Source organism: Wyeomyia smithii, chromosome 1 (assembly GCF_029784165.1).
Source record: "Wyeomyia smithii strain HCP4-BCI-WySm-NY-G18 chromosome 1, ASM2978416v1, whole genome shotgun sequence".
In the NCBI taxonomy this organism is placed as follows: domain Eukaryota; kingdom Metazoa; phylum Arthropoda; class Insecta; order Diptera; family Culicidae; genus Wyeomyia; species Wyeomyia smithii.
Genome location: NC_073694.1, coordinates 206,051,017 through 206,064,505, shown reverse-complemented (window position 1 = coordinate 206,064,505; position 13,489 = coordinate 206,051,017). Strand labels below are relative to the sequence as shown.

General features: G+C 40.0%; 1 protein-coding gene across 2 annotated transcripts in view; it reads left to right on the top strand.

Moving 5' to 3' along the window:
* LOC129733935 (homeotic protein ultrabithorax) overlaps positions 1-13,489 on the top strand; it is a 104,689-nt gene that overhangs the window by 14,823 nt on the left and 76,377 nt on the right. The window contains exon 2 of one of the 2 annotated variants that reach the window (XM_055695563.1): positions 13,269-13,319. The exons of the other annotated variant lie outside the window; for it this stretch is intronic. Within the exon in view, the coding sequence (XP_055551538.1) occupies positions 13,269-13,319 (51 nt within the window). The remainder of the gene's footprint in view (positions 1-13,268; positions 13,320-13,489) is intronic. 2 annotated transcript variants of the gene reach the window in all.

Below are 13,489 nucleotides of genomic sequence, written 5' to 3'. Positions count from 1 at the left end.
AATTTTAAGCCACGGTGGAATTGGCCACAAATGAGCTGCAGTTTACGGGGACGGCTGTAGTCAATTAAACAATTTCTTGTTTGTTGAAAATATAAAAGCCTCTAAAGGACTGTTGCGAGACACAATCATAATCGCGACTGGAGCCCTTGAAAGCATCGTTAGAAATTGATATTTTGATTTGGGTATAATAACTATTCATTTATATTTGTGAAAAAAATGTCTCGACACAGAAATTTTTTACAGTTATGTTTTAATTAACAACTCATAACCATCCCCAGTTTTCCTATCCATTTAATAACCTCAAATTTAATGATTACACTGGTCGATAAAATGTAAAAAGTGCACTCCAAAAGCTCAAACTCAATTTTGGTGCCCCTGGCCGTTACCATAACGCGTCAACTTACGTGAGAGTTCGCATAGCCGGGCCATTGCTCGCCGGGTTCGTCGTTCCAACATTATGTTTACGAGAAAACACCACCAAAATTCACAGGAATGGTTGAATAGCTATAATCTTTCATTTTTTCCGGATTGAGCTTCTGGAGTGCACCTGTGTTGCCCAGTGTTATCTTTATTGAGTGAAGTAACAGTTGGACTAACATTTCTTTTTCATGCTTGACAGTTGGAATAATATAATCAGGGTTATAACTACTCTTTGAGATCATATGACTCCTCCCTGGTAATGTGTTACTATAGGTTTTGTAAGCACAATTATATTTTACATAAAAAACTACAATATAATGTGAGCACCTTTCTAAAGATATGCGAGAGTGGATCAACTTTTCACTGTCCACTCTACCGTATGTTTAAGTCGTTCGACTTTTCATTTTTGCCTATATTGGTCACCTTGGCAATAAACGAAACTTTCTAAAAAAATAATCAAAACAGTTTTAAAAACGGAACAGTCAAGTAAACTAAACAGCATCGCGCACTTTCAATTCAAATCAAACGCCTAAAAGGACGTCTCAAATCACTGCATAAATTTCCGAATCCGTCCGCTTTCATCGGTTCCGAGCGCACCAGGTGAACTCTCCCACATCCATCTTTCACTTTTATTGTCGACTTTACACCACAATAAACACTTCATTTGTAGTCCTCCGTACACGACGACAGTTTGCACCCGTTTCATTGTTGGCCGATGACCGCCGCCGCCCGGTAAAATGCAAAAAAAAATATATGTATCTACACTAGACTAGAGAAGTGCCCCCTATGTGTGTGATCGCAGAAACGACGACGTTCAAATCTGCCGCTGAGATTGCACCCATTCCCAGATCTCTCTCTGTGTTTGAAGTGCAGAGACAGCACACGATTGCCGGTGGCCGCATTCGGTGAGCGTAGTTAATCCGATAAAGCTTATTTATGAATAATTACACTGACCAACTAGCCGCTACCCAGATACGATAATGCCGTCGGCATCTTGCGTTTTCGGTTTTGCTTCCGAACCAATGCGGCAGACCATTGCAGCAAGCAAGGTATGGCCTTTTCCTCTGCCGGCGCCTGGTGAAAGGTGTCTTTATTCTGAAAACCAAAACTTAGAACAATGGCAAATTAATTGCATACCAAAATTACAGCAAAGAAAAAAAACTTTGAATTTTATTTATTACGGAATACCTGCCATTTTTTCGGCCACCAGAATGATTTCCGGATTGAACGAATTTTCGCTTGTACAGAGCAACAGAAAAAAAGCAACGAAAATAAACACGCGCGCGGAAACTTCAACCGATTTTGACGGGCAGCCAACAAATGACAAAACATTCTGCAACATTCTGTCGTGGCTCGGAAAGGTGTGCGGATTGCGTGATAAAATGGTTGTACTTTATCGGACCATACTGTGCATCGGGCAAACTCTTCGCACCAAGGCAAAAGCCCAAACCCTCGCTCTCCATCTCGTTCGTTCACACGGTGTCTGTTTGATATTCATATTTCTGTGTGTTCCCCTCACCAAGATTATGCTTTATGCTGACGAACTGCAGGTACAAGTTTGCTGCTCTACGTTTGTGTGTGCTCTATATTGCTTGATGGGTGAGATAGGTTATCGCTCATTTGCACTTGTAGTCTCAGACCCGACGTACCTTCTCTTTCCTTCCTAGGGAGCACGTACGGCTAGTTTTTTTTTTTATTTTTGTTCTTCCCTGACTTTAGAAGACAGGTAACTCTCGATTGTACAACCACCGCATCGGAAAATTTGACTTATGAGCCACAAGGTGAATTATTAATAACCTTTATCAGTTCAAAAAGTCTGCGAATCCTGCTGGGAACCATCTTGCCGTGGCCAAGGAATCGTGCATTTTAATAACGTGGGTAAACATTTGAGGAGACAAAATTATGTTTACTCGCTTGGTAGGAGACTCTCGCCTATACGGGACACTGTCTGGGCCATCCGACCATCGCTCATGGCAGCCGCTGGATCCACACAGGTCCTTCCTGAAGCACTGGCGTGTACAGCAAATTTCTGCACTTAATAAGTTAGCACGGCTTCATGGTGTGAAACATTTTTCCATCCAGTGATTATGTAAATAGAGAAAATTTCACCGCTTTCTGCCGTTGCTCTACACAGTGAGAGTCCCACGATAGTCTTTATTTTCAATTCCTCAAACAATCACCGCAGTATCAGATTTCCATTACCGGCAAAAATTCGATGACACTGTACGGTGCTAAATTTTGACCAGTTTTCAACTCATTCGCTCCCATAGTTCAAACCTTCACAAGCATCTCCCAGGAATAAAACCGCAGAAAAACTACTGCCAGCCAGCGAGAAAATTGTACACGTGTTCTATCAAGCAGTATTAAATCATTCTTCATTTGTTTAATGGTGTTAGCATTTTTAGCATCTCATAGCTCACAGCTCGCTGCACCGGCATTTAGAAGACAACTAAAAACTGTGAAAAATGGTAGCCCAATTTGGGTAGCCTGCGGTCGGTCGGCTCATCAGTTCCATGTGTACATGGTGAGCACTTGTTTCAACAACCCTTGAAAGGATTGTTGTCGCTCAATCCTGCCGCCGTTGCCGTAGGTCAAGGATTTTACACCGGAAAAGCAATTTAGACGTTGTCCGTCTGTGGTTCCGACTTTTATCGACATACCATCGCATTTTTCGCATCGAAAACACGATACGGCTTTGAGTGCGATGTTACTACAGAGCAGTAACAAATAGCAACACTGTTGCTGGGGCGATACCGACCGACATCAACTAGTGGATGTTTCATATATTGTACTCCCGCATCCGGAGAGTATCAATTTGGTCACTGCTTCCAGATATACGTTTGTGTACGTGAACCTGCTAGTCTGCTGTGAATGTCCAACAGATTGCATGTGGGAAATAAATTTTCCCAGTGAAAATATTTACTCTTTATTACTTTGCTGCTGAGTTTTCCCGGAGAGCGGCACCTCCTGAAAGTTCGCACGAGAGCACGTGAGGAAAGCTTGCTGTTTTTTTGCTGTCCGTCTAGCCACGCTCGCAAGTGAGAACGAAAATTATTTATGTTGTCTGTCTGCAAGGAGAGGAAAATAAATAAAATTTTACATGCTGACTGGATAAACCACACTGCCACCAAATGTTGTATCCGATGACGTTAGCTTGGATGGACGAAACAAACGAAGCGCAGCACAAATTATTGTGTATTGAAATTACCGTGCAATTCTACAATGTTTCTGCGATGGTAATTGTTTCAAGCGAGAATTTAAAACTAAATACGGCTGCTAGTCGCAAATTATGATAATTGGACCGATGATTAATCGTAGCTTTTAGGGGCCAAGAAGATCACACGTTCGCTATGATTATCGTCATGCAATTGATACGAAAGACGAGTAAATTTGCATTTTCGTCCGAGGCAGTTGTTGTTGTTGTTGTTGTTGTTGTTGTTGTTGTTGTTGTTACATCTACACAGTCGCAAACAACATGAGAAATGATAACAGAAAATATAAAGTCAAAAACAAACACCTTGTTCGTCCCGAAAGAGTTATGACCAGCACAGAACTCAAGGCGACTTTGCGGTGGTCAAGTTCCAATTTGGTCTTTCTTTGCGTTTCGCTTTTCTCTGACCGACAAGACGTGTAATAATATTTAATAACTTTTACACTCTTTGATTTGGTTTTTCCCTGCGCTTGAATATGATGAAAGTGTGGACTGAAGCACAACGAATTACTTGATCCGATACTCACGGAACGGTGGTGGAATGGGAAATGAGTGGCCGGTCGTCCTGTCATGTCTTTCGCCTCAATCGGAATGCTTCATCAACCGGTCCAATTCGCCCTCATGTATCACGTACGTGAGTAGCTTTTTTTTTGCTGAATGCATCTGATTATGATTAACTCATTATTATTGCATTGGGAACCGAATGTGCCACTCGTTAGTACTGCATCGGAAAGCGAATTTATGGCGCAGTGGCATTTAAGACATCCAGTTGATTTAGCGGGCGAGGTGTGGGAGGTAAGAGCGTGATTCTGCTATTTAGTATTCACGCCCTCTCGTTTAATGTTATTACTGTTATTACTGCTGGTTGGTTGTTTTATTGGTTGATTCTTCGGGTTGTTGCTGGATTTCCTTTTGCGAATTGATTGCTGTGTGAATTTCTCCGGCAGTTTTCAATCGCATCAAGTTGCTCATGCGATAAATTGGGATAATTTTTGAGAATTGTCAGGTGCTGTGTTTTGGAGAGTGTATGAAAAAGCCTGCAACGATTGAGTATTCAATAACAACTCTATGTTCCAGGTTTGATTGCGTCAACTTTTAACTTAACTGCCCAAAAAAGGGTTTTTTTGCTGTTTAGGGTTGTTCAAGTGCAACCAACTACACAAACAAATGTCTTTGAAGATTTGAATCACGGTAATAGCAGAATTTGGAGTTGCTATTTTTTCGTTCCAGTTTTTATATTCTGTCTTTAACCTAATAGTTTGTGAACTTTTTGCTACATTAAAATGTTATAAATCACAAACGGTCCTACAGTAAATTCCTTTGTTAAACTTACACTGCTTGCAAAAAAATAGATTTTCACTAGTTGCGCAAAAAAAATCCATTTTTACATCGTCAAATCGTAAGCATTATTAACATTTGTTCGAGACCTCTATAAGAGGTACTGCATTCATGAAATGGCGCATCAATCTACCTTAATAAATGCGTTTTTCCATGCAGCTACATGTTCCGTCAATGGGAAGAGTCTGAAGCATGGTCAGACAGTCGGTTATTTCAGACGGTCAGAAGTTCTCATAACCTTGGTTGAGTTGCTCGAAGTGAAGTATAATTTGGCTGTAATGCAAGTACACTTCGTGGTCTAGCTTGTGATACAAAACTCGCAAATATCACTCCCTTTGACTTCAAATGAAGAAGCATTTGCGAAATTCGCACGCCACTTTTATGATAACCTAAAGTGTTGAATAGTGAGGTCATGCAATCGAACTTTGCTTGCATCGTTTCTTCATAAGCACAAATCGTCTCGTGCATAATTGCATGCTTGCAATTATTCTATAAAACATTTACTTATTTCATGGTTAACGTTACTGGAACGCATTCGGTTGAAATACTTTTGCTTTGATTATGTTGCTGAACCCCGTTAATTCAAGTTAACGTAAAATTAAGACAGCCTGTCCTATGTTAATGTATTTCTTGCAATAGGTTTGAGGTTTACCTACTCGATGGTGCGAAGCTGTAAATTTCTGTTATAATTTTCTTTCAACTCTCTGAACCTTGAATAGAAGCGTTATTTAATTGACTTGAAGTCATTCGAAAACGATGTCAAAGGTTGCTGGAACACAGTTCTACCACTTCACCGTCAATATAAAACAGCGTGGATTGAACTGAATTCTGTTCGATGAAATTTTAATTGGAGGCAAAAACTCATTTTTACTGCTTCAATTGAAAATATGTAGTCGTCCTTAACCCTTTAGTGCCCTAATTAGTTTTAAGACGGACTTTGAAAAAATCACTATGAAGCTTAATAACATTTTTTAGATTCTTAAAGCTTTTTAGAGGTTTAACTAAAGACCGTCTAATGGCGGTACTGAACACTAGAGGATTAAAATAATGTTTGGTTTTAATTTTAGCTGGGAATTGATCTAGTTATGCTTTCTTTCCCATGTTCTTTAGGAGCAGAACAGTTTGGTAGAACACCTTCCTTGGCACAAGTGACGCCAGATTACAAATTATTTAATTCCTCGTCATTGCGAATTGTTATCTGCAGATGACGCGGGATGATTCTCGTTTTATTATCTTTAGCAGCGTTTCCCGCAAATTCCAACATTTTTGCAGCAAGGTACTCTATTACAGCCGTCAGATACTCCAGCACCAACGCGCATAATTTCCATTCGAAGCAGACTATAAATTCAACCTGCCGGGAATTGAAGCCCATATGGACGGTACTTTGTCTCTCATTTGACTTTGCCTCCTTTGTCACGACCAGCCAGAATGTCCAGGTTCAAAGCCAAGGCTAAACTAAAGCTGTAATGAAATACACTAGTCCGAAGTGTAGTTTTTCATTCAGTCCAAATATTTATCCCAAGCGGTTAAAGAAAAGTGGCGCTCAAAGTCCTTGAAATAGAATTTTTGCTCACCTAATGTGATCATATTTTGATTATCGAGCTAGTTTGAATCATGTAAATTAGGAATCTGTTATTGAGTCTCTTACTAATATGTGCCACAGATTAAACCGCCGGATTGATGCAATGACAGAACTCGAGAAATAGTTTGATAATTACGTTTATAAAAAATGCTGCCAGAAATAACCAAAAAGTCTGTGTTTAATAAACAGAAGGTCAAGTTTCGAATCGGAATGTAGCACCATGGCTGTACTTTGCTTTTATTGTTTGCTAAAACTCTTTTTATCACTATTAGCAACGTTTTGGCGAGTGGCAGAAGAACAAAAACTACTCCATTTGATTCCGGAGTTTGCGCAGTTTTTTTTACGACTTAAGTGTATAAATAAATGTTGTCTAATCTTTTGAACGCGGTACAGTCAACCGTGTAAAAAGGACCCCAGTGTTATTTTAAATTTTGCTGCTATTAGGGGAAATTTTTTAGTCCACAATTTTGACAAAATGTAAGTGTGAAACAAAACAGTTCTGATCAAAATGAGTGATTTTTTGCGAGGTGATATCTCTCTAGTTGCTGTATTTGAAACTGATGCTGGATTCAGTGACCATCACAAAACAGCTCTCTCGCAATCATTTTTTTGCTATATTTTCAATATAATGGAATCCAGTTTTTTATTCAAAATTCATCTAGTCTTGTCAAAAAAAAAAAACGGCAACTCTAGTGACGGTGCTTTCCACACAGACAGGAGATCCAAAAACTAGCACTGTTGATGGTTATCTCCAACCGCCGCGGTTTTCTCTGCTAGTCCGTTCGCTATAAAGATTGCAATCGAATCTATTATATTTGTTGCACTTTTCGCAGCTCTGCTTACTGCTGGGAAATCAACTTTCCAGTAAATCATCCTTTTGCAACAGTGATCGAAAAGACAATGCTGACTAAATTTTTACATACTTGCTTTTATACGTGAGTACTGAGAGTTATGCTTCCGGTGAGCGTGTCGTTATGATAAACAACAACAAGAAATCATTTAGGAAGTAAATTCGTTTGTATACTTTACTGTCGGCTGTTCTAGGGAAGAAAGGTTGTTTAGTTTGATTTTAACTGAGAATGCATTTGTCGCCTGATATTTGGTCTCGTTTTCAGCTCTGCTAAGGGACTGTTTTTTTAATATAATAGTTAGCGTCACAAAACCACAATTTTCCGTATTTTGGTGGACGCACAGCCATTTTTATTCGGTTTTGCAATTTACACCCCTATGTTGCCGTAAGACGTAATTCTATGTCAAAATTATTTTTACTTGTTTAGTGTTAGTTCATCAGCTTTTGTGTATTAAACGAAAATGTATATTTGAAAAAAAAATCGATGAATCTGATATTAAAATTTTTGTTTTTACTGAGTTGGAAACTTATTTGAAAAAAAAAAAAAACACTGCATTCAATGTAAAGTAGGAAAAAACATTTCAATTTATTTTTTGTATCAGTTCTAAACGAAACGCTGAATCCAATAAACAATTAAAAATAGATGCTTATGGGTTGTATGATGAACTATCGAAAGTATAAAAAATAGACAACAGGTTGAAGATCCAGGTTTGTGTCATACCAAAAAAAAACTGCATTCAATTGGTGTTTATTTTTTTACGTTTCAATCAGCTTACTATTACAGTCAAACCTGTTTTTGAGTGAGAGATAGGGAACGCACAAAATAAATCGCATAAAAAAAATAATTTTAAACTTCACGTGCATCTTCAATAAAATATTCCCACAACATTATTGAAAAAAAAAACTTTTTTTATGCGGTGGATAGGGACCGCATAAAAAAAGTTCTCAGTTAAAAATAACTCGAAAGTTGTTGATTCTAATTTAGAATACTTATGAGAACAATTTTAAAACATCGTATTGATAAACGTAACTTTTTAAACATACCAATCCTTTTAACCGCTTTCCTTCGTAGGCTAGCAATTCGTGACTTTTCCTACGTAAAACTGGCTCAAATAGTAATTTTTTGTCGCAAAACTTATGTAATGCGTTGGAATTCATTTCAATAATCGGAAGAACTAAATGGCTGAAAATGTTGTCGGAAAAGGTCCTTTTCCATATATCGCACAAAAACAGTCGCACAAAAAAAAATAATCGCATAAAAAATCGTACAAATTAATTTCGCACAAAAAAAAGTCGCACAAAAACAGTTTTGACTGTACATTGAATTGATACCTGTGATAATAAGTAGACTTGGCTCAATTTTTTTTAAAATCTCTGGTTTCTAACTCATATTTGCAGTTTTAAAATTGATCACATTAATCACTCATTAAACTTTACAGATTTCGCATGCTTCCAAAAGAACAAACACGAAAGGCAGGTGCGTCTCATTAAAACCTAGAACGATTTAGTAATTTTCAGTCAAAAAAAATCCCAAAAATAGGTCAAAGTTTCCCCCGGAACGTGTCACTTCCGTACCCGGCGGAATCTCGAGACTTCCGCGTTTGTTTGTTGGAAAAGCGTCGGCGACCTTACCGGTGCCGTCGTCATCGCCGTTGGCGTTTCTGTTCCCCAAATACGGGAGCAAGTTGCCAACCCAGCCAACCAGCCAGCAGCAGACGGCGGCCCAATTTGACGGCCAGCGGCGCCTAAACACACAACTGGGGAACGCGCGCGATGCAGTGTGTGAAACATTAACCATACTCTCTACGCGCTTTGCTTGGCGGCCACTTTTACGGCACCACCAGCAAGCAGCACACCAGTTGGATCTCAAATGCACTTCAAAGTAGTAACAGTAGTACTGCCAGTAGCAGCAGCAGCAGCAACAGCTCTCTTCGCGCAAGCAAATTTTCTTATTAAGTTGATAGACGCCGCACGCCGAGTTGTTTTATATTCAACGTTGAGTAACACGAGTGGCGCCATTCAACGACATCATCCAATAAAGCAAGGCTCGTATGGATTGAATCGCGAACACGAAACGACTGCGAGGTACAAAATTGAATTTTATGGCGAATGAAGCCCCATATAAGCGCTTGCTATCCCTGTGCAACGACGTAGAACTTTGTGCAAAATTTTTATGGAGAATAAAACTCGGAATAAGTATCAATAAAAGCACCATAAAAATGATAATCTCATATTAAAGAGTCTGATTCCCGATACTTTTGGTTTTGCTTTGCCTTGGGTTTTCGTTCCGCTCCGGCTCTGTCGCGGTTTGGTCTCTGCCAAGACGATGAGTGACTGGTCACTTTTATGACTCCATTCATGTCACATCTGCGGTTGAATTGACACTAGAGAAAAAAAATTTTTCTCATATAAATTTCGAACGGAATTGGACCAGTTGTTTTTCTGTCTTACAGTTATGAGTTTTTCCCCATCGACTAGTTGTTCTAAACGGTTGCCAAAAGCCCACACCATCCGAATATAGGAAGAGCTCAATTCTCGTTCGGAAACATGTGCTCTGTTTCGCCTTTTGCATGTTTCTCACTAACACGAACGCAAGAGGCTAGCTTTAAAAGTGTTACATGTTTACATGCTTATTTTCTCATATTCCATGCTTCACACCACAGACCACTCATGAGCTCGTAGGTAGCTCAGCCCAACTCAGCTGTTTTCCGTATGCACGGTGAGCTCAGTGGGTTACCGAAATCTAACTCCAGCCAGCAGGTGAGCGGCTCTACTCCACGGTATGTATGGTGGACTCGATGACGTCACCATCGATTTATGTCGTTGGATATGTGCACGAGGGAAGAACCCTGGCTGCTGTTGCTGTTGTTGTTGTTGTTGTTGTTTTTGCTGATCTGGGTGCTGTTTTGTGGAAGCACAGGATAAAACGAGCAATTTATGGGACTGGCAGTTTTTTCGTGTTTTCTTTTCGCTTCAGGTGATCAATTTTTATGGTCTTAATGCAGTACAGACTTACGATAAGAAGTTTAATTAAGACATCACAGTCCGTTTGCTGACTGTTTTGCCATAATGTTCTTTAAATCTATTGCCGTGTAACGAAAAACAGGAATATCAATCAATTTGTACGGTAATCTGATTGAATCAAATTATTAACTTATTGGTTTGGGGTTGGCGAAATTGAAAACTCTCTTCAGATCTACTGATTATGCACAATGAAGCAGTTCCATCACGCGTCATAAAAGAACTTGACAGTTTCAACTGAAAAGATTTAGCTTGACATTCAATATGTGTGCGTACAGGCGAAAATGTTTTTTTTTTCGGCTGTGATTAAGCGAATAAATTATATTTCCCCCGCCGGATTCAGTCGGGACAGAGGGCGAGAGATATGCACCACAAGTTTCACGAGTGTGTCCGCGACTGGTCACCTGAGTATGGTTATACCTACTCCCTGAAATACAGAGAAAAAACAGGAAAAGAAAGAAATGACGATCAAATTCAAAAACCCATAAATCTTACTTACATGACACTTCTCGCGGTAAGGATTCTCGCGTCTGGTCGCCTCCTATTCGGACTTGATTTCAGACCAGATTAGCCCAAGAAGTCAAAAGCTGGAACGCGGAATTTTACTGTCGTTGTGCTGCACGGAAAATGTTGAATAGAAGAGACCAGCATATCGGACATGTGTCACGAGTTTTTTTTTCTCCAGTAGGAATATGAGCTAACTTAGTGGATACACATTTCATCTCGGAATGCAAAACTTGTCGCTCAGATAAAGTTGTTATCCATCTTATGCGGTTCATAATTTACTGTGAACTTTCAATTGACGAATCTTGGGCAAAAGCAAATTTAACAATTTATTCAAACTATTCATAGACTTAACGGCAATTCACATTTCTAGCCGTAATTTTGGTACCCTGCGGAAGCTTATCAACCCGCGCACGAATGAAAATAACCGTCATCTACATGAACCACGGGACGTGGACGGCCAACAAGAGCGAACTTACTGAACCGATAAGCTTCAAATCCGGGTTTCTATCGGAAGATAGCCCAGTTGATAAGAGTGTCACTATTATTCATTTCGAGGCAAAATGTTCGCCTCGGTGCGCTGTCGGCCGCGTGTACCGGCCGGGTAGTTATTCTACAGTTGCTGCCTTGGTCGGGAATGGACAATAAAAGCGGCACTCGACAGGACCGGTTTATCTTCGTCTTCGGAATACAAAAATTAAAACGTATAAATAAAAAATACACTCCCTGCCCATTCCACGCACACAGAAGGCCTACCATCCGCCCTCTTCACTTGCACGCATCAACCCAAAAATAAGTTTTTTTTCATTCGTTGTCGTAGGAGCGACATACTCAGAAAGAAGTTCTTTTTTTCATATATGTTAATTTCGTCTTCGTCTCGGCCCACCCTGCCCTTGCGGCTTTGGTAGAGAAATGGAGAACCGAAGCCGCGCTGTCTTTTCAGTGGGGAATTTATGGTTCCACATCCAACCATTTTTATTGCTTCATTTTATCAAACATGATTTAGAGTCACAAGGTCCCACAGCACTTCAACGTAAGCTTCCTGCTCGCGGCTTGCGTGCCATTCTTCCCCCTCACTTTTATCACGGTTAGAAATTAGTTGCCGATGGCTGCGTCCTGGCGTACCAACCTCGCAACTAGACGAGGGGCTGCCCAATCATTGGATGAAACCGTGCAGAACCATCCGGGCAAGTTGTATTTCAACGTGATATCCATTAGCAACCTGCAGAGAAACAATGCAGCTTAAGCGGCAGACTTAATGTCATGCGAAAAAAGCATGGTCTCGGTCTGGGGTATTGAGATATCATCCGACGCGAGTGGCAGGGCCAATGAAGTATAAACAAATAAATCGCGGTTGAAGTTCATCTAAGACGCTCAATACGAAAGGAATTGAAAATGTTTGTATTTTTTTGTTTCCTCCAAAGCATTTTGTAATTCGCTTATTTTATTCCAATCGGAACGGGGTCCAACAGGATTTGTATTAAATTCAAAAGAAGATGCTGCCTGTATTTATGACTCGAGGGAAGCAGAAAACGTTATGCAAAACAGCCTTTTAAGCATTGCTAACCAATGCGATGCAGTATTCTTAGTGAGTTGAAAATGGGGTTGTCTATTCTAATTAAGCTTGCGGTCAGCCGTCTATTGCTCACACCATCGAAGACACTTTTCGAATTCAAATGATTATGCGTCTCGTGCTTGTATTAGCAGTGGGCTTGCCCTGCATATTTTATGTTGGAACAAAACTCGAACCATTTATCGTGGAAACTATTTGAATACCCGCACCCGACTGTGATTTTCCACTGCAGATACAGTAAGTGAGGCAAAATCTTGCAACGTTCATAAATTTTCCCCGCTGAACACGCTGAAATACATACTTTGTTTAAAAATTAATATTTCATGTAAATTGCCGGCAATTATGTTGGTACACCTGCGCGCACACGTTTACTGTTGGGCATCCACCCGCTACTAGCAACCATGAGATTGTACCTCAGTACAGCGTTCGAAGCCGGCGTTGGTCTTACCTAGGATTTATTACTTGTTTGAATACCCAAGATCTCCAAGCCGACGCTCCTCCGATGGAGCTTCCATCGTTGCTTAAGACGTGATTTTTCGTCCGTCTTTTACTTGTGCTCCTTTCCAGGTTTCCACTACTGGTAAAACGGTGTGAATTTATGAGCGACGTGCCACGGGCCGAGATTCAAAGAGCTAGCGCTCTTCCCCGTTGAAAAGTGCGCTCGAGATTTTCGGTGGCACCAGCGTGAGGAATGAAGATTGATTGCGTCTCATGCCCGGGTTATGTTCAATTGTAAACTAATCTTGTTCTTTTCCCGTTTTATTTGCAGGTAAGAGATACTCAGAATCTCTTGCGGGCACACTTCTTCCAGACTGGATAGGTAAGTCGCTTCTCTTTTTTCAGTTTCCTTACATTTAAGTTTAGAATTAGTTTCGAATTGATTTAATTTTAGTTAGTTTAAATGCATCGTTTTCGAAATTTTTATCATTTGCGTTATAAGTTGCGCTCACTATATTTATGGCATTTTAATACTTAGTTTTTCGATTAATC